The sequence below is a fragment of the Pleurodeles waltl genome, chromosome 5 (assembly GCF_031143425.1).
Source record: "Pleurodeles waltl isolate 20211129_DDA chromosome 5, aPleWal1.hap1.20221129, whole genome shotgun sequence".
Classification (NCBI taxonomy): domain Eukaryota; kingdom Metazoa; phylum Chordata; class Amphibia; order Caudata; family Salamandridae; genus Pleurodeles; species Pleurodeles waltl.
The window spans coordinates 428,228,237-428,247,411 of record NC_090444.1 but is presented as its reverse complement, the minus strand read 5'-3'; the positions used below and the strand labels follow the sequence as shown (position 1 = coordinate 428,247,411).

Here is a 19,175-nt window from a genome sequence, read left to right as displayed (position 1 = left end):
CTGTAGCTGGGGCAACATCCGTGTGCCCCAAGGAACGCTCCACTGTTATGGGGAACGCAGGGGATGCGGTGAAGCCTCACACTTGTTTGGCCACATAAGAGGGAGTCTCCTTTCTGAAGAACGGTGTGGCCACATCAGGAATCAGGATATGGCGAAGCGCGCACAGCATGTATTGGGGCAAACAGGTAGCAGTTCAGATGCACCCTTCATGTGTTTCCAGGGGGGCACCTTTCCTTTACAGTTTGCCTGCAACACGGGGAAATCCAGCACTCCCCTTCTGCAAAAATTCTTGGGAGTGTGCAGCCTTCAACACACACCAAAGGCGGCCAGTAACAACTGTTATAACAGCAGGTCATGGGTGAGAAGGAGACTGCTCCAACCCCAAATCAATCATGGTATTTGTAGAGCGCGCTACTCAACCGTGAGGGTCTCAAGGCGCTGGGGGGGGGGGGCGGGGGGAGAAGGGGGTGAGCATATCATCAGAGAAACAAAGTTTGCAATGCCAGTCCAGAAACCATAGGCAGCCCCACCATGCAATATAGGTGAAGGCAAGACTCCGAAACAGCATGCCCCTCACGCTGATCATTGAAAGCACAGGAAAGACCACCAAGCCCTGGGGGAAGGAGCACTCGGAGATGTAGTAGGTAGGCCAGCACAACAGGGAGTCAGTTCCAGTGGCAGTTCCTCTTGGCAAAACAGCAGTGCCTCTGCAGTCCAGAAGCAGGGAGCAGCTAGCAGCAGGGCAACATACTGAAAAGCAATCCAGTTGAGTCCTCTGAGTCACCCAGCAGACACCAGGCAGCAGGGCAACAAAAGAACAGCAGTCCAGATGAGTCCTTTGTGCAGTCGAGCAGTCCCTCTGGCAGAGGTTCGGGCCCAGTTCCAAGAGTGCTCTCACCATCAGGGGGCTACAGGCTCTCTACATATACTCAGAAATGACTTTGTGCAGGGGGTAACTTCAAAAGAGCCCTTTTGTGAAGCACAACACCCTTTCAACCCAACCATGTCTCCAGACATAAGTAGGGGGTAATCAGTCCATTCTGTTGTGAGGGCAGGATACAGACTATTCCCATGTAAGGTGTGAACAACACTCCCTCTCCCCAACCCAGTAAGACTATCAATATGCAAATGCCTCTTCTATCACACCCAGCCCCTCCTGTGTGATGGCTGGCTGGAATGTATGCATCAAGTGGAGCTGTCATTCTGCCCCAGATGTGGATTGGAGTCAGGCTCTAAGGCACTAGATTTATAAGCACAGAGAAATGGCCACTTTCTAAAAGTGGTATTTCTACAATGGTAATAAAAATATCTACCTACACCAATAAGCTGGATTTCTCACTATCATTCCAAACATCCAAAACATGTCCATGCTAATCCTCACAGATCAAAGATACCCCTTAGACATATGTAAGTGCATTTCTAGTGCAAACCTATAAGAGGGACAGCACTAGCAGCAGTGAGAATCCAAATAGGCTGTTTGTCACTACCAGGTCAGGCCACACAATAAAGCATATGTCCTACCTCTTACCCACACAGCACCCTGCCTATAGGACTTTCTAGGGCCTACCTTAGGGGTGACTTGGGTGTAGTGAAAATGGAGTTCAGGCCTTGGCAAGTAGTTTGACTTGCCAAGTCAGTGTGGCAGTAAATTGCGCACACAGGCGCTGCAGTGGCAGGCATGAGACAAGTTTGAAAGGCTACTTCTGTCGGTGGCGCAATCTGCACTGCAGGCCCACTAGTAGCATTTAATTTACAGGGCCTGGGTACATGGTATACCACTGTATACGGGACTTATAGGTAAATTAAGTAAGCCAAACAGGTGTAAACCAATTATACCAAGTTACAGGGGAGAGAGCACATGCACATTAGCACTGATTAGCAGTGGTAACGTGCTCAGAGTCCGAAAGCCAACAAAAAGAGAGTCAGAAAAATAGGAGAAAGCCAAAAAGTTGCCATTTCCAACAGCTTCCAAAATATGAATGAGGCTAAACTATGGTATTCAAAGAGTTGCCATGGCATGTTTTAGCTGGAAGCATTTGCTTTTTTCTCCACTTTGCCCTGCAGTGATATTTGTAAACTCTAGTCTGTTTTATATCTTTCTAAGTCAGTTACTCTTTTTTTTTTTACCCAAGACTACATCAAAACTGGATGAAAAGCGCTAACAGCTGAGAATTCCTCCAGCTTAAAAGTTAATCAGATTATGATCTAGCTCATCTCTGTCTAGTACTCCACAAAGGAATACGTGCACAAACCAGCATACTGAGCAGTACAAAGATTATTTTTATCATAATAGTGCAGGAATTATTAAACCAAAAGATACTGCTACAATTGTGTTGTTAAACATCCTATGTGGGGGCAAAAGATTTTTAAAGAATCCCACACTCCATGAAATGCTTAACTGAACGAGAAGAAGAGTCCACTAGACAGATTCACCACATTAGAGCACACTTTAGAGTAATTTAGAACACCAAGCACCTCACAACTAGCTAATGTGGGTCTTTTAAAATTATGTGAACCTAGTTAAAGAATTACAAGCTATGCTTAACACTGCACTGCCCTCTTTGATGACTGAAGGATGTGCATCAATGAAACACCAAAGGCTGGCAAACCTGAAGTAGCTATCCAGGGGCCTATGTTTCAGATTGTTCTTGTAGACCCAAATAGGAAGACAACGCTACAAACGTAACTTGCATCAAAGATATCAATTTTAGCCCCTTTGTTAAACCATTAAGGTTTGAAAAGCCTAAGCTGTGAGAATATAGTTTGAGGTGTTCTGCACATATATTCTTATGGCTGCAGGCCTGGCCCTTGATGTAAATGACTTTGCATATCTCTGTATGCTCATAACTATTTGGCATGACAACCCCCTATGTAGACAGCAATTTATTTTCTAAGGTTATCACTCATAGTACCTTTCTGATGGCACACTTAGTCCATGTTCCTAACTTGGAACCTTCATTTTTGGTCCCTAAGATGGTGTGTAAGAGGTTAGTATATTTCTAGGCCTGAGACATGTTTGCATTAAGAAGTTCACCACAAAAGTGCACAAGTTAGTGATTAACTAATTACATATATTCTTACTGACTTTGTGAACTCCTCACATCAAGCTGTCTTCACTTCTCAGCCAAGTATCTTTTGCTTTCTCATCACGTGTCTGCCCAGAGAGACTTGAAACATAAATATGGCCATTTCCAATTTACAGTAGTTGAGTTTAATAAACCTAGGGTTTCACCTGGAGGATATGGTGTAAACAGTGGCAGTTAGCTTTTGAATGCAGAGAATTGACTATACTCTAAATGTTCCTCAAGATGACCACCATGTAATGAAGTATACTGTGCTTGCTTGATTCTGATGTAGGAATAAGGAACCATGACTGACCAGACTACAGCCTCAGGTTATTTGATGACTGAAGTCCAACCTCAATGTGGTCATATGCACAGCACCATACAGACCATATAACCTAGAGAATCGCTCAAATTCACTTGCCTTTGTAGGCATGCTCAATTCTGGTAAGGAGAAATATGGGGTAATATCCTAAGTACCATCTGCAGCACCAGTTACAGAAGACCTACTATTCTAAATAACACAAAGCTAATCATGTATGTGCTTCAAGGTAAATTACCATAGTTGTGACTTTATTATATCACACAAAGGTATTAGGAATGGCAATAGTTCCATGTACACGTGCAGGATACTAAAAAAATGTAATCCACCCAGTAAAAGTAATTATTTAATCATGTTAATGTCTACATTACTTAGTATCATACATTTTTTCATCTGGGGCCCCTCTAGCCTTGTAGCAGTAAGTTTAATTTATCAGAGACACTAATGAAAGAGGAATCAGAAAAGTAATTGAGTGAGGAGTCAGGCAAATCTAAGATGTGAAATCAATAAAATGGTTAGGCTGTCAAATTTCAACTGCCTTTTTGAAGATGTTTCCTCTCCAATATGGAGTAGTGAGGTTTCTTGTACATTACAGAATTATTTACATGATTACCAACACTGAGGTTGAACATACATAAGAAAAGAAAGTATCCTGTTCTCGGCATGTCCATACCACTGCAAAAAGTATCTTTTTCGTGAATAACATTTGCTAACCACATTTAACATACCAAAACTTACTTTTCAAGTACAGGAGGGATTACCAATTCAGGGCGCATCAGTGCAAGATTCTGCAATGCCTGGGCGGCCTCCAAGCTTCCAGTTTTACTGAACATAGCCAAAAGAACAGGCTGAATAATGCTCTTCACAAAGTCGGTCACATCTTGATCAGTGAGTTTATGACTATCAGGGACAGGTGTCAGCCAAGTCAACTTCTTGTAACGTTCTCGATGCAATCGTCTGACTACACTACATGGCAATCGTTGCAGAAGTTTCATCAGTTTGGTCTGTTATCAAACAAACAAAAAAATTAATATGAGTTTTAGTAAGCTATTTTAACAAATGACAACTATTTGTGCTCTTTCCAATAATTAAATACAAGTATTGGGAAAATACAGTTTTGCTACTCCTTGGTAGGTAATTGTCCAGCACAAACGTAAACCTTATCTACTTAAAGCTAAGCCAAGTAAAACATACCATCATTAATTAAGGACAGAACGCAGCAGTTAACCTGAGAGCGTGTACATACTGTATTCCAGAAGGATGGTCTACCTACATCCGATCTATATGTACAAAAAATAATAACTGGTGAAACTAAAAGCGACTATTTTTTCCAAGAACTCCAGATATAGTCATTGAAAGCTTCTAAGCAAATGAGTGTTGGAAGCTGACTCGCAGTTTTACTGTGCCAGGGCAAAAAAGCTTATTGCTAAATGTGGACCAGGGTTTAATTTGGAGCTTATTGCTTTCTATCTTTAGACCTCTGGATAGCAGCAGAGAGTGAGTTTGGAGCAGATAGCAGTTTGATGATAGCACTTTGCTGAGATGTCAGATATGAGTCAGCTTTTTCAGAAAGAAGCCACCAAAGCCTTTACAAGTAGAGGTCAACTGTGTGCATGCTAGGCACTCATGCTTCAGGGTTGTGAATAGACTGTTGCCAGAAGGGACATATTCTGGTTTCAGAGATTTGGTTAAACCATCAAACAGTTTACTGCAGTTTACATTTAGAGGGATGATCCACTATAACGCCAATATCTATGAGAGGGAAAGACCACGTCTCTGAGGTGCTATGCCCAAAGTGTGACCTCAGTGTGACCTCAGCATGTGTTAAACATTGAAGAAATGAATGAAGATCTTAAATGGATTCAATATGCCAACTTTGAACTTGACTGCAGTAAAGCTTAATTCATGAATTACTGACTTCAATCTGCGAAGAAGGAGTAACTCCTTTCTGAGTCAGACAATTCCATTTAAGATAGGAGCACCATCTGTGCCAACAGCTGCTGAGAGCCGTCAAGAAATTTAGCAGCAGAGCAACATGAACTACAAATAAATACACACCTTTCATGAATGCCCACAGAAATTAATTTAGTCGCTCTGAAGAGGTGGAAGCCATAGAGAACAGTAACTAGGCAGAAATACTTCTCCCTCTGAATTAAAGAGTAAGATAAATGCTTTCTCTTTACCACAGTATGGATAAGAGTGACTCTTACTCTTTGTTTGCAAGCCCTTCCCCATTGTCAACTTTATACGTAAGCAGCATGACTGAAACTGTCTTCTAAAGCAGTTCAGAAGGGGTGTGGCCAAGATGGCGCGTAAGCGGACATGTCTTGGAGCGCTCCGCCGCCTGGACCTAGAGAATCAGCATAATGGTCCCGGGCCCCATCGTTTTGAGCGTCCCTGAGTGTTCTGGGGCGTTGTCGGGACCCGGGGATGAGCGGAGCGCCCTGGAGCTGGGGCGGGGGAGCCGTGCCTGATCGGGCCGCGGAGGAGCCCGGGGCGCACGTGGCCGGCACTGGCTGCCGGGCCTCCGGCCCCCGCGCAGCGGCGAGAGGTGCCGACAGGTGGAATCAGGCCCGGCGGTGGCAGGGAGCGGCCCGAAGAGTGGAGCTCGGCGGCACACACCGGCCCGCAGAGGTAACAGGACGGGGTGGCAGTGTAGGCAGCGCGTGGCAGCATTGCGCGGCTCTGGCTCCCCTGCCCTCGGAGAGCCTGACGGTTCCGGGAGTGGCCCGGTGGGGTCCTGGGGAGACGAGGCAGGGGAAGCTGGGTCCCCATGCTCCCTACTGAAGCGGTTGGCTCGTGGCCCTTGGAAATGGGGAGTGCAGCGCTGCAGCAGGAGAGAGGGGCTTGGCAGGACTGGTCGGCTCGCGGCGGGGTGACAGAGGGGCAGCCGGGAGCTGCCCTTACACGAGAGCCGGAGTGGGAGCCTTACTAGGAGTCAAGAGAGGTGATGGCATCCACCAAACCTAAGAGGGATCAGTCGGTCAGGGAGATGCTGACGAGATCTCATCCATAGCAGGGCAAGCACGTCGAGGCTGCCGCCCAGATGCGGGGGCTTGAAGAAAAAGGAGATGCAGAGGATGACGGGGCGGCCCCGGTCACGAAGGGCTTCCTAACCTCCTTGTTCAACTCCCTGAGAATGGATCTACAGGAGCTCCGAAAGGATATCTCCCAGGAGATGCGGGAACTGCGCGCTGATATTACCTCGTTGGGGGGGAAGAGTGTCCAGTATGAGGAACAACGAGATCTCCAGAGGTGACGAAGTCGAACGACTTCAACAGGAGATTATTCGCCTGCGCGAACACCAGGAGCAATTGCAGATCGCCACGAGGACTTGGAAAATCGCTCCAGATACCATAATATACGCATTAGAGGGGCTCCTCATGGGGCTGAGGGAGATGACATTAGAGAGTTTGTTACAGCTTTGTTTCACTCCTAGGCCCAGAAGGCAAGCAAGAGATCACTTTGGATCGGGTCCGCAGAGCGGGCCGGCCGGGGAGCGCTGGAGCGCACCCCCGACATCTTAGCGTGTGTCCACAATTTTACGACCAAAGAAGATATTCTCCAAAAGGCGCTAAATCTGCCTCAGATCCAGTTTAGTGGGCACAGCTTGCAGCTCTATCAGGACTTCTCTATGCTTACACTGCATAGGCGTAGAGAACTCAAGCCCATCACAGACTATCTCCGGGCCAACTCCACACCTTACAATTGGGGTCACCCCTTCCGACTTGTGTTCCGGTGGGGGGACCAGACGTGACAAGTGAAATCGCTAAAGGAGGCCTGCCGGATTCTAAACCTGGAGGAGACAGAGCAAAGGGCGAGGTCCCCTGGGGGTGGTCCTCCCGAACACTGTCTTGGATGGCGTAGAAAGGAACGGAAACGGAAGCCAGCGCGGCCATCATCCACGGAGAGAGCTCTTGAGAGACAATCTGTATTGAATAGTATTAGGTGCCAGCTCATAGATACTGATTGCTGCCGGAAGATGATGGAGATGCCTGGGGGCCACCCTGGGAGAATGGGCTGAAAAGTGCTGGAGCAGGGCCTGGGGCCTCTTGATGCCACGAGTGGGCCTCGTGAAATGTCCCTGACCTCTGCTTGGAGCCTTGCTTCTTCGTGGACTTCCTATAGAGGACTTGACTGTTGTCTGATGTGCACCTGTTGTGCCCTTTTGTTAAGTTGCAATATGCTCCCCCCTGCAGGAATCACACTCTGTTACTGAGGCCTCTAAACCCCCACGTGCTTGCTCCACCCAGGGCTGTTCCCGGACCCAGCTTCCTTGTAGGGGTAGGCTGCTATTGCTTTCTGCCCGCATGCACATACCTAATATTTAAATGCCTAAGCCTCAATGTCCGGGGCCTTAATAATCCCTTGAAAAGGCTGGCGATTCTCTCTTTTCTGGAGCGCTCTGAGCGCCATATTTGCCTGCCACAGGAGACGCACTTGCTGGCTAAAGACAAGTATTGAATGCGATCTAAATGGTTCCCCCGACAGTACTGGTCCTCCGCTCCTACTAAACACATGGTGGCGATTTTGGTTTCTAGAGCATTCCCTGGGGAATTCATTGCTAAGATTCATGAGGTTAGGGGCAGGTACCTGGCCTTTGGAGTGCGAATAGACTCATTCCATTTCACAATAGCAACTATATACGCACCTAACACTCAACAAGAAACATTCATGAAACTGGCTTTATCTTCGACATTCACAACCCCTGACAGAGCTATACTCGTGGGTGGGGACTTCAATCTTGTCATGGATAATGATCTTGACAGATCGGGGCATCGACACGGGCAGACGGGGGCTCTTACTCCTGATGGACTGCAGTGGCTTGCAGACTGATCTAGAGGATATCTGGCGGAAGGCTCATGCGAACCTTCGAGACTACTCGTTTTACTCGGCTGCCACAAAGACTTACACACGCATAGACTATTTCCTGACCTCTTCGGAGTTCGATCCCGGGTCCAGGAGACCACGATAGAGCCCCGAGCTCTAGAGGAACATGCCCCTATAACTCTGACAGCCCAACTCAGCCTCAGCCGAGCCCAGGGCCCCAGTTGGCGCTTTCGGGACACGATCTTGCAGTCCCGAGATACTGTAGACGCTGTGCGACAGGCGATCATAGACTACCTTAGTCGGAATGATAATGGGCTAACTAGTTTGGAGACGCTCTGGGAGGCGCTCAAGGTAGTCATACGCGGAGAGGTGATCTCGGCAAAAGAAAACAAGGCCCGGAGGGACCAGAGAGCAGTGTTGGAGCAAAAGGTGGCTGCACTGGAGCGTTCACATAAACACACTGGTGGTCCCAGAGTCTGGAGGGAACTAGAGAAAATGCACTTGCAGCTGAAAAGATTGGACTGTGATCAGGCCGAGTATGCTTTAGCACGGCTGAAACATAAATATTACATCAGGGCAACCACTGCAGGAAACTTCTGGCCCACAAACTAAGGGCTCAGCGTCACGCCAACACCATAAAGATGGTGTGGTCCCCCGCCCTAGGGGAGGTGCGCATGGATACGCTAACGGAAGCATTCTCTGACTTCTACATGGAGCTATATGCGACAGACTCGGCGATTGCCCTTGGCCCCTCTTCTTACCTTACTGATTGCACAGTTACCCCACTCAGGGAACGGGATGCAGCTCTCCTTGATCAACCCGTCAGGATAAAGGAGGTGATCTTGACTATCTCCCGTCTTACAGTAGGGAAGTCGACTGGTCCGGATGGCTACACCCCACTTTTCTTTAAAACCTTCTGCCCGAAGTGGCCACAGTACTCACACGGCTCTTCAACTCTTTCACAAAGACCAAGGGCCTTGCTCCCAGTATGCTCGATGCAATCATCACGGTCATCCACAAACCTGGGAAGGACACGGGGGAATGTGGATCATACCGACCCATCTCACTTCCAAATATAGATGCCAAGCTGTTCACTGGCATCCTAGCACAGCGCCTCAACCCCTACATGCCCGGGTTTATTGACCCGGATCAGGCGGGTTTTATACCCCCTCGACAATGTGGGGATAACACGAAGCGACTCTTACATCTGATAGACAAAATGCACAGATCCCACAAGGAGGCACTCCTCCTTACCACTGACGCAGAGAAGGCGTTTGACAGGGTGCACTAGCCTTATCTCTTCCGGGTGTTGGAGCTTTTCGGGTTTGGACCGACACTCCTGACCTGGATAAAATGTGTCTATCGAGAGCCCAGGGCAGCAGTCCGAATCAATGGAATGCTGTTGCTGCCGTTACCGATAAGACGAGAAACGAGACAGGGTTGCCCGCTCTCCCCGCTCCTATTCGCTCTCTACATGGAGCCCCTGGCACAAAGACTACAAGCCAATCCCCGTATTACTGGCATTAAATGTTGGGGCGACTACCACCTTATCAGTCTATACGCTGATGATGTGATCCTCACTCTGGCGGAGCCCATGGTCTTGCTTACAGACGCCTTATGCACATTTGGTACTGTTTCAGGGTTCAAAGTGAATGCACAGAAATCTCAAATCCAAAACTTGTTGGTCCACCCTGAACACGAGGAGGACCTGCGCTCCAGATTCCCTTTTGTCTGGACATCATCGCACGTCCCGTACCTTGGCATAGTCCTAGCAACAACGGCCGCAAAGACAGCCCATATGAATTATGCCTCCCTCTCGAGGGAGATATTAAAAGACTTAGAGATATGGGGGAAGCATAAACTTGGTTCGGCAGGGTCACTGCAATCAAAATGATAATTCTGCTGTGCATACTCTATTTGTTTCAGACACTTCACCTTGCTCCGCCGCCCAACACCATAGCTATACTTCGATTTTAAAATTTATATGGGACCGGATACACGCACCCATATCGCGCCACACACTATGCCTTCCTAAAGCGGAGGGGGGGCTGGCTGTTCCTTGGCTGCTGAAATATTACCAGGCGGCTCAGTTGCATTTCATACTGGAGTGGAGCTGCCCGTTTACCGAGAAACATTGGTGCTTTATGGACCAGGCGTTTGCGGGGTCCCATATCTGGAAGGAACCTTGGCTGCGGCGCAGACATAGAGCAATAGGGCTCTACTCTTCACCTATCACTGGTGCGACTCTCGGGGTGTGGGACACAGTGGCGACCAGATATGGCCTGACGAACTTCCCCTCCCCCATGACGCCGATCTGCGCGAATCCCGACTTCGCCCCAGCCTGAAATCAGAGGGCTTTCAACGATTGCATGATGGGGGTTGCAGAAGGGTGGGGAGTCTATTTGACACAGATGGTATAATCCCCTATGATTGGCTGAGAGAGGCATATGGATTAACGGAGGCAGACAGATTGACATACTACAAGGTCAGACACTGGGTACTCAAACCAGCGGTCAAGCCCTTAGTAGCTAGAACACTCACAGCATTCGAGAAATGCAGGAAATGGCTACTGGTGAAAAAAGACGACAAGCGTCTGATTTCGGAAATGTATAAGCACCTCCAAGTAGCCGCACCACCCTCCAAAACTAAAGGGCAGAAAAGGTGGGAGAGCGAGGTGGAGAGGGACCTGACAGAGGAGGAGTGGGAGGGAATACACTTCAGGGCACACCACACAGCTAACAACATACCAGGGGCTGAAACAGCCTATAAGATAGCAACATACTGGTACTATACCCCTGCAAGGATACACGGTATAGTATTCTGGGCCTGCCCCACCCTCTCAACTTTCCCCTCCGCTCCTTAAGGGGATGGCAGATTGCCCTTGCCCTCAACGCGGCACATCAGACGATCCTAGCTCTGTGGGGCACAGACAGGGTTCCGAGCTACACTTCATGGCTCCATAAACTCTAGTTCATCCTAGTGATGGAGAAACTATAGTTGGCGGCCAGCCAGAAAGCAGAAGAAACGGCCACATTGTGGAGACCCTTTATACAGATTCTGTCCACTGAATGCAACAAACTCACCTGTCCTGCATACTTAAAGACCCTGCGACTGCTGAAAGATGCGTGACCCTTACAGGGACGGCCAAACTCCTCGGGTGGGCTCTGGGTCCTGGCCCCTGGCAGACAGTGGGGCTGAGTGCCCGAGGGGGCGAAGGGAGGAGATATCGCTGAGTGATGATTGTGGGGAGCTATGTTGCTTTATCTTGGTTTTTTTTTTATTGATTTTTCTTTTTCTTCTTTTTCCTTTTTTGTTTGTTTGTTTTCTTCCTCCTTTCGATAACTGTTCTTGTTCATTGTTGACTGGTGATAGTATGGTAATAATGCATTTAAGCTCATGCCATAACAACACTCTCTGCCGGAACCCTTCTTAGACTGAGTGAAAGGTGGATCATCTACGCTGCCGGCCGATGAGCTGTGTAATTTGTTTCTTTCATCCCAAATATCAATAAACAGATTTGATCCATAAAGCAGTTCAGAAATCTGCATGCAGTACCTTCTTTAAGTTCACCATGCCCCAGTTAAATAGCATGAATGGTTTGGAACAGACTAGCAGTGGACGAGTCAGTACCAGATTATGGTCCCATTGAGCCATTATAGGGGGAGAAAGGCGGAAGTGGGTGTCGGAAAGTGCCCCTTTTGGCATGGTTACAAACCCAACACTTTTTGCCTGGTATTAATGCTAACTTGACTGAGTGTGTGCTGAGATCCTGCTAACCAGGCCCCAGCACCAGTGTTCTTTCCCTAAAACTGTACTATTGTTTCCACACCTGGCACACAGCTAGGTACCTTGTAAAAGGTACCATTAGTACCAAGGGCTCTGTGGCCAGAGAGGGTCAGTAAGGGCTGCAGCATGTATTGGGCCACCCTAAGGGACCCCTCACCAAACACCTGCAAACTGTCATTGCAGACTGTATATAATGGTGGGAAGAAAAAGGTAAAGTTGACATGGCATTCTTCACAGGGTGCCCTGCCCACCAACCACTGCCTGTGGCGTAGGTAAGTCACCCCTCTAGCAGGCATTACATCCCTAAGGCAGGGTGCTCTATACCAAAAACAAGGGCACAGCTGCATGAGCAATATGCCCATACAGTGTCTAAGTCCATTCTTAGACATCGTAGGTGTGGTGTGGCCATATTAAGTACATGGGTGGGGAGTTTGCCATTATGAACTCCACAGTTCCATGATGGCTTCACTGAAGACAGGGAAGTAAGGTATCAAACTTCTCAGCACAATAAACCCGCACTGATGCCTGTGCGGGATTTATTGAAAAATGCACACAAAGGGCATCTTAGAGATGGCCCCTGTATTTTACCAAACTCTTTAGTGCAGGACTGACCTGTTTGTGCCAGTCTGCCACTAACAGACAAGTGTGTTTGTGTTCTCTGGGTTCAGATACAAAGCCTGCTCTGGGTGGAGGTGCTTCACACCTCCCCCTGCAGGAACTGTAACACTTGGCGGTGAGCCTCAATGGCTAAGTCATCCTGTTACAGTGCCCCAGAGCACTCCAGCTAGTGGAGATGCCTGCCTACCAGACTGTCACGTAGGCTCTCATTATCTTAATGAGACTACTGGATTTGGGCGGCAGAATCACTTGCACTGTGGGAGACTGAGTGTGACCCCACTACAGATGACACCTGTCAGCCTAATCCGGGTTTTGGTCCGGCTAACTAGCAGTGCCTCATCTACATCCAAGAGCAGGGATGATTGGGCAAACGAGCGCATGACACAATTAACTTCTCAGGGATATCATGGTCACTCAGATCTCATACGTTTCCCTCAGTTACATTAGTCTCACATATGCAAGAAAAATCAGAGCAGAATATAGTTCAATGAGATTTTACTGAAGTAACTGCATCTTGGACAATAAAGCATGTATTGCAATAACTGGGACGATGAACCATGACAGGATTAAAATTGTGACAAGGAGAGTGAAACATAAAAATAATGCTACCATATTGTCACTAAAATCTTTAAGAATAGCTCCTACCTAGGCTATGTTAGAGCACAGCATGTTAAGCTCTAATTCTGCCCTTCAGGTTTCCCTGGGAAGACATCATCCCTTATACGTGAGCAAGAGGCCTGTAGTCTACATAAGCAGCTGCAGTGAAGCACTCAGCAAACAGCGTACAGTTGTGGTCATCTGGCTGGAATCTCCCTCTAATGTACATGGGTCAAAGTAGTGTTTTAATAATAAAACAGCTGATGTTCCAAGAAAGGATACTCACGTAAGAGTGTGTATAGTTCTGTGAACATTAGAGACAAAGCGTACCACCTTTGCCGGCAACCTATCTTTACTGCAGTCTTGAGAAAGGCACAGAGTGAAAGAAATGTCTTATTTAAGAACGCAGTGCAAGCCTAGGCAAAAAACGGCTAGATAGAGAAAATAAAACAAGACTGCAAATGTGGCTATTGCTAAAATAATAAAAACGAAGCTGAATAAACTATGTCTAAGTTAAAGTGCACAGCGGCAGGCCTAGTTTGCTAAAATAACGTGTATGAAGTTATAACTAAATTGGCTACACAACAAGACCAGGCCCAACTCTGGCGGCATGTCCAATGGGAAAATTAGGTAAAACAAGGAGTGACCACTGCAGCTAGGACCACCCCTAAGGTGTCCAGGGCTGAAGTGAACCCCTCCTTGCACAATTCTCCATCTTGTTTTGGGGAGAGAGAAATAGGGATAGGAATGTGCCCCCCTCCCCAAAGGAAGTGAGCACAGAGAGGGTGTAGCCACCCTCAAGGACAGTAGCCATTGACTACTATCCTCTGACCCCTATAACACCCCTAAATCTAGTATTTAGGAGCTCCCCTGAACCTTACTCACCAGATTCCTTGTGACTTCAAGAAAGAAGAAGGACTGCTAAGCCGACCCCATCAGTGAAGACTACAGACGACAACTGACTTGGCCCCAGCCCTACTGGCCTGTCTGCAGCTTTAAGACTCCAGCTCCAAAAAGGCGACGCATCCTTCAGGACCAACATCCTCTACAAACTCCCAAAGGGTGGCCTAACCAGCATAGAACCAAGAACTCCAGAGGACATGGCCTTGTCCAGATGAAACCTTCAAAAAGGACTCCAGAACCGCAGCGGATCCGCGAGCCCTGTCCACTCTGCACCAGATGCCCACGGCCTGAGTCCAGGTGGCTCACCAGCCCAGAGAAGGTTCCCAGGCGATTCCTACTACAGGTCTATCCTGGGTTGAACACCCCTGGCTAACAGGACGACGCCTGCAGCCTGAATCCAGAGGACCCCTCTGACAGCGACCAGATCCGACAAAGATTCCCGACGCCCAAAGGTACCCCTGCATCTGCTGCCCATGGCCTTGGGGAATCCGACCGATGGTCCAGCAACATCCAGCTGTCGCCTCTCCTTTCTGTCCAGCCTTTGGTTTTCGGGAACCGACCCCCTGGACCAGTCTGCAGCATCTTTGTGACCCCCCTGGGTTCCCTCATTGAAAAGCATTGGGTGCCCGACGCTGTGTTTGCACCCGCACTAGGCCACTCTGTGCCGCTGAAGGTGTGTGTTTGGTGCAGACCTGTAACCTCCCCACCCACCCCACCCCGGTGCTTACCTAATCCCCACAAGCCTGTGTCCTGAAACCCTGGGTACTTACTTGCAATCTGTTTTCTACTGAACCTCACCAGTCCTCATAGGATTCAACTGAAAACCTGACACCAAGTTTGGCCTCTGCAACCAGCCAGCCCAGTGTTGCTGGTGGTGCACTTTTGGGGTTAGTTTTAACTGTGGCCTCTGAACATCCTAACCCTGAAACACTGGGATCATAAGTCGAGTACTTACCTGTTAAATGTGTTAATACTTTTCCTCCCCTAGGACTCTATTGAGTCATAAGAAAAATTGCACTGTGTCAAATGTTAAAATTGAAAAGTGTTACTTACTTCTAAACTGCTTTATCTGCAAAACCCAAACAAAATACATTTGATACATATGTCTGATACCCGATACTTATTTGAAAACTGTACTTACCTGCAATAAGGACCTTTTGGTTCCAGTAATAAAGTAACAAAGAACAAGTTACTTACCTTCAGTAATGCTTTTTCTGGTGGATACAATATCTACCTGTGGATTCCTCACCTTTTGAATACTCCCAATGTGCCATTATTTGATGGATTTATTTTCTTTCTAGCTTTCCATGTCGATGAGGAAGTCACAATGGAACAACTCCGCAAGCGACTCGGTCCGACGTCATTGGGGCCATAAGAAGTTCTCACCGGCGTGCTGACGTCAGTTTCACCCACTTTTATAACCGTGCCTTCCAGGCGAACGAGTGAACACCAACATCACAAGCACACCATGTGCAAACTCAATACAAGAAAAATATATATATATATATATATATATATATATATACACACACACACATCCATATATAAACATACATGCTGTATATACAACTGGCCAGAGTGCGTCTAATGGTGACCGCTGTATTAATAGTTCTTGCGGCTGTGTCTGCGGAGTTTAACGCTGACCTGATCTGATTATTGGTAATTGCCTGCCCCTCCTCGACTATTTGCTGGGCTCTTTTCTGTTGATCTTTGGGGAGATGCTGGATAATGTCTTTCATCTCATCCCAGTGGGCCCTGTTGTATCTGGCCATTAGCGCTTGGGAATTGACTATACGCCATTGATTAGCTCATTGTGATGCTACTCTTTTACCAGCAGCATACATTTTTTTACTTTCTTTATCTGGTGGCGGTGCCTCCCCAGAGGACTGGGAGTTAGCCCTCTTTCTTGCTGCGCTGACCACTACGGAATCTGGGGGTAGCTGTTGGGTAATAAAAGCTTGATCCAAAGGAGGCGGCTTATATTTTTTTCCTACCCTAGGAGTAATTGCTCTTGCCTTAACTGGTTCCTGAAAGATTTGATGTGCATGTTTTAACATGCCAGGAAGCATTGGTAGACTCTGGTAGGTGGTGTGAGTTGAAGACAACGTATTAAATAAAAAATCCTCCTCAAGAGGTTCTGTGTGCATGGCTACGTTATGGTATGACACTGCCCTACCTAGAACCTGCGTTTATGAGGTGGTATCCTCTGGGGGTGATGGCTTTGACGGATAGCACTCTGCACTATTGTCAGAAATGGGATCATCATAAAGGTCCCATGGGTTGGTCTCATCCTGGTGTGACTGTGCAGAGTGTACTGGAGACTGTGCAGTGGGGATAATAGGTGGAGAGACAGTTAGTTGAGGAGAATGAGGAGGAGACTGGTGAGGTGAGAACTGAGGAGGCGGAGATTTGTGTATCGGTTTTGGCACTTTAGCTGGTGGCTGGTCAGTGTCCAAATGTCCTTGAAAGGTCAGATTTCTCTTTGTTTTTAGAGGGGGTGCAGTGAGGATCTTGCCAGTGTCTTTATGAATTTGGATTCTGGCCAGTTTGTCGTCAAATTCCTCCATTTGCGCAAGTTCTTCTGCAAATCTATGGCTTTCTTTCAATTGCTTGGAAAGTCCATGCTCCTCTGTAAATGTGTGTCTTTTCGGCTCCGAAGCCGATTTCCTCGGGATCGAAAGGCCTGGAGTAGACGTTGGCATCAGCCCGAGAGGGATTTTCAGGGCTTCGACTCAATGGGTCGGAGCTTGAGCATTTCGGAGCCTGTGCTTCGGCTCGAGTCCGAAGGCTTCGGTGGTGTGGTTTTTCTCGGTGCCGAAGACGTTGCTTGGTCACCGGTAGTTTTTTTACGGGTGGAGCCATGGCCTTCTGGCAGTGGCGTCCCCGAAGCCTTGTTTTTGGGCTTGGACTGGGTCGGGCCAGGCGTACTCACGTGCTGGCCCGCTGTTATTGGTCTGTCGTTGTCAGACTCGTACTCGGAGTCGGACCCCCGAACGGAGACTGCGGTGTGGATCATCTCCTCCTCTTCCACGTCGAGGCGTTCAGTGCTTCTCGACGCCATTTCTAACCTTCGCGCTCTTCGGTCTCGTAGAGTCTTTTTAAGAGCGGAAGGATCTGCAGGCCTCGCAAGTATCCTCTCGGTAGTCTGAAGATAGACAGGTTACAGACTAGATGTTGGTCCGTGTAAGGGAACTTGGCGTGGCACTGAGCGCAGAATCTAAACGGTGACCGGTCCATGAGGCTTTGACAAGACTTTTGGTCGGGGTGACCAGGCCCAAGTTGGGCGCCGGTGCCCCGAAGGGCAAGTAGAGATCTGTTTCCGCCGGTACCGAAGCATCGATGATAGATGGTACGCGATCGAAAACAATACCGACAAATTTAGAGAGTTTGTAGTACTTTTCCGACACAAAAAACCAGAGTGAAAAGAAACACGTCCGAACCCGATGGCGGAAAGAAAACAATCTAAGATGGAGTCGATGCCCATGCGCAATGGAGCCGAAAAGGAGGAGTCACTCCGTCCCGTGACTCGAAAAGACTTCTTAGAAGAAAAACAACTTGTAACACTCCGAGCCCAACACTAGATGGCAGGACCTGTGCATAGCATGTGTATATGCAGCTACACATGCCATCGAACATATATATATATGAAAAATGTCACTTACCCAGTGTACATCTGTTCGTGGCATGAGACGCTGCAGATTCACATGCTGTGCATTATCCTGCCATCTAGTGTTGGGCTCGGAGTGTTACAAGTTGTTTTTCTTCGAAGAAGTCTTTTCGAGTCACGAGACCGAGGGACTCCTCCCTTTCGGCTCCATTGCGCATGGGCGTCGACTCCATCTTAGATTGTTTTCCCCGCTGAGGGTGAGGTAGGAGTTGAGAGTATACTAGATGTGCCCATGCAATGGAGTAGGTATGTATGAACATAATGTGTCTTAAAATAATATTTATTTACAAATTTACAATTCTTATTCAACTAACAACGGCTACAGGCTCCCGGGGAGGTGGGAGGGCGCATGTGAATCTGCAGCGTCTCATGCCACGAACAGATGTACACTGGGTAAGTGACATTTTCCTTTCGGTGGCATGTGTAGCTGCAGATACACATGCTGTGCATAGACTAATAAGCAGTAATCTCCCCAAAAAGCGGTGGCTTAGCCTGTAGGAGTTGAAGTTGTCTGAAATAATGTTCTCAATACAGCCTGTCCTACTGTGGCTTGTTGTGTTGTTAACACATCTACACAGTAATACTTCGTGAATGTATGAGGCGTAGACTAGGTGGCTGCCTTACATATTTCAGTCATAGGTATATTCCCCAGAAAATCCATTGTGGTGCCTTTTTTCCTAGTGGAATGCGCTCTTGGTGTAATAGGTAGATCTCTTTTTGCTTTAATACAGCAAGTTTGAATACATTTAACTATCCATCTGGCAATGCCTTGTTTGGATATAGGATTACCTGCTTGAGGTTTTTGGAAGGCTACAAACAATTGTTTTGTTTTACGAAATAGTTTTGTTCTGTCAATGTAATACATTAGTGCTCTTTTTATGTCTAATGTATGTAACTACTGAGTCTGGTTGTGGAAAGAAGGCTGGGAGTTCCACTGTTTGGTTTAGGTGGAATGGCGATATGACCTTTGGTAGGAATTTGGGATTTGTACGGAGAACCACTTCATGTTTATGTATTTGTAAAAAAGGCTCTTGTATAGTAAATGCTTGTATCTCACTTACTCTTCTAAGTGATGTGATAGCTATTAGAAAGGCTACTTTCCAAGTTAAGTATTGCATTTCACAAGAGTGCATGGGTTCGAATGGTGGTCCCATGAGTCGTGTTAATACAAATTAAGGTTCCACAAAGGTACTGGTGGTGTTCTTGGGGGTATGATTCTTTTTACTCCCTCCATAAATGCTTTGATGACTGGGATTCTAAAAAGCGATGTTGAATGTGTAATGTGCAGATAGGCAGATATTGCTGTGAGATGTATTTTAATTGAAGAGAATGCTAACTTAGACTTTTGTAAGTGTAATAAGTAGCCTACAATGTCCTTTGCGGAAGCATG

General features: G+C 47.5%; 1 protein-coding gene across 1 annotated transcript in view; it reads right to left on the bottom strand.

The window, feature by feature from the left end:
- The window catches only part of PSME4 (proteasome activator subunit 4), a 1,396,200-nt gene that overhangs the window by 1,178,210 nt on the left and 198,815 nt on the right, over positions 1 to 19,175 (bottom strand). The window contains exon 10 of the mRNA XM_069234194.1: positions 4,123 to 4,388. Within this exon, the coding sequence (XP_069090295.1) occupies positions 4,123 to 4,388 (266 nt within the window). The remainder of the gene's footprint in view (positions 1 to 4,122; positions 4,389 to 19,175) is intronic.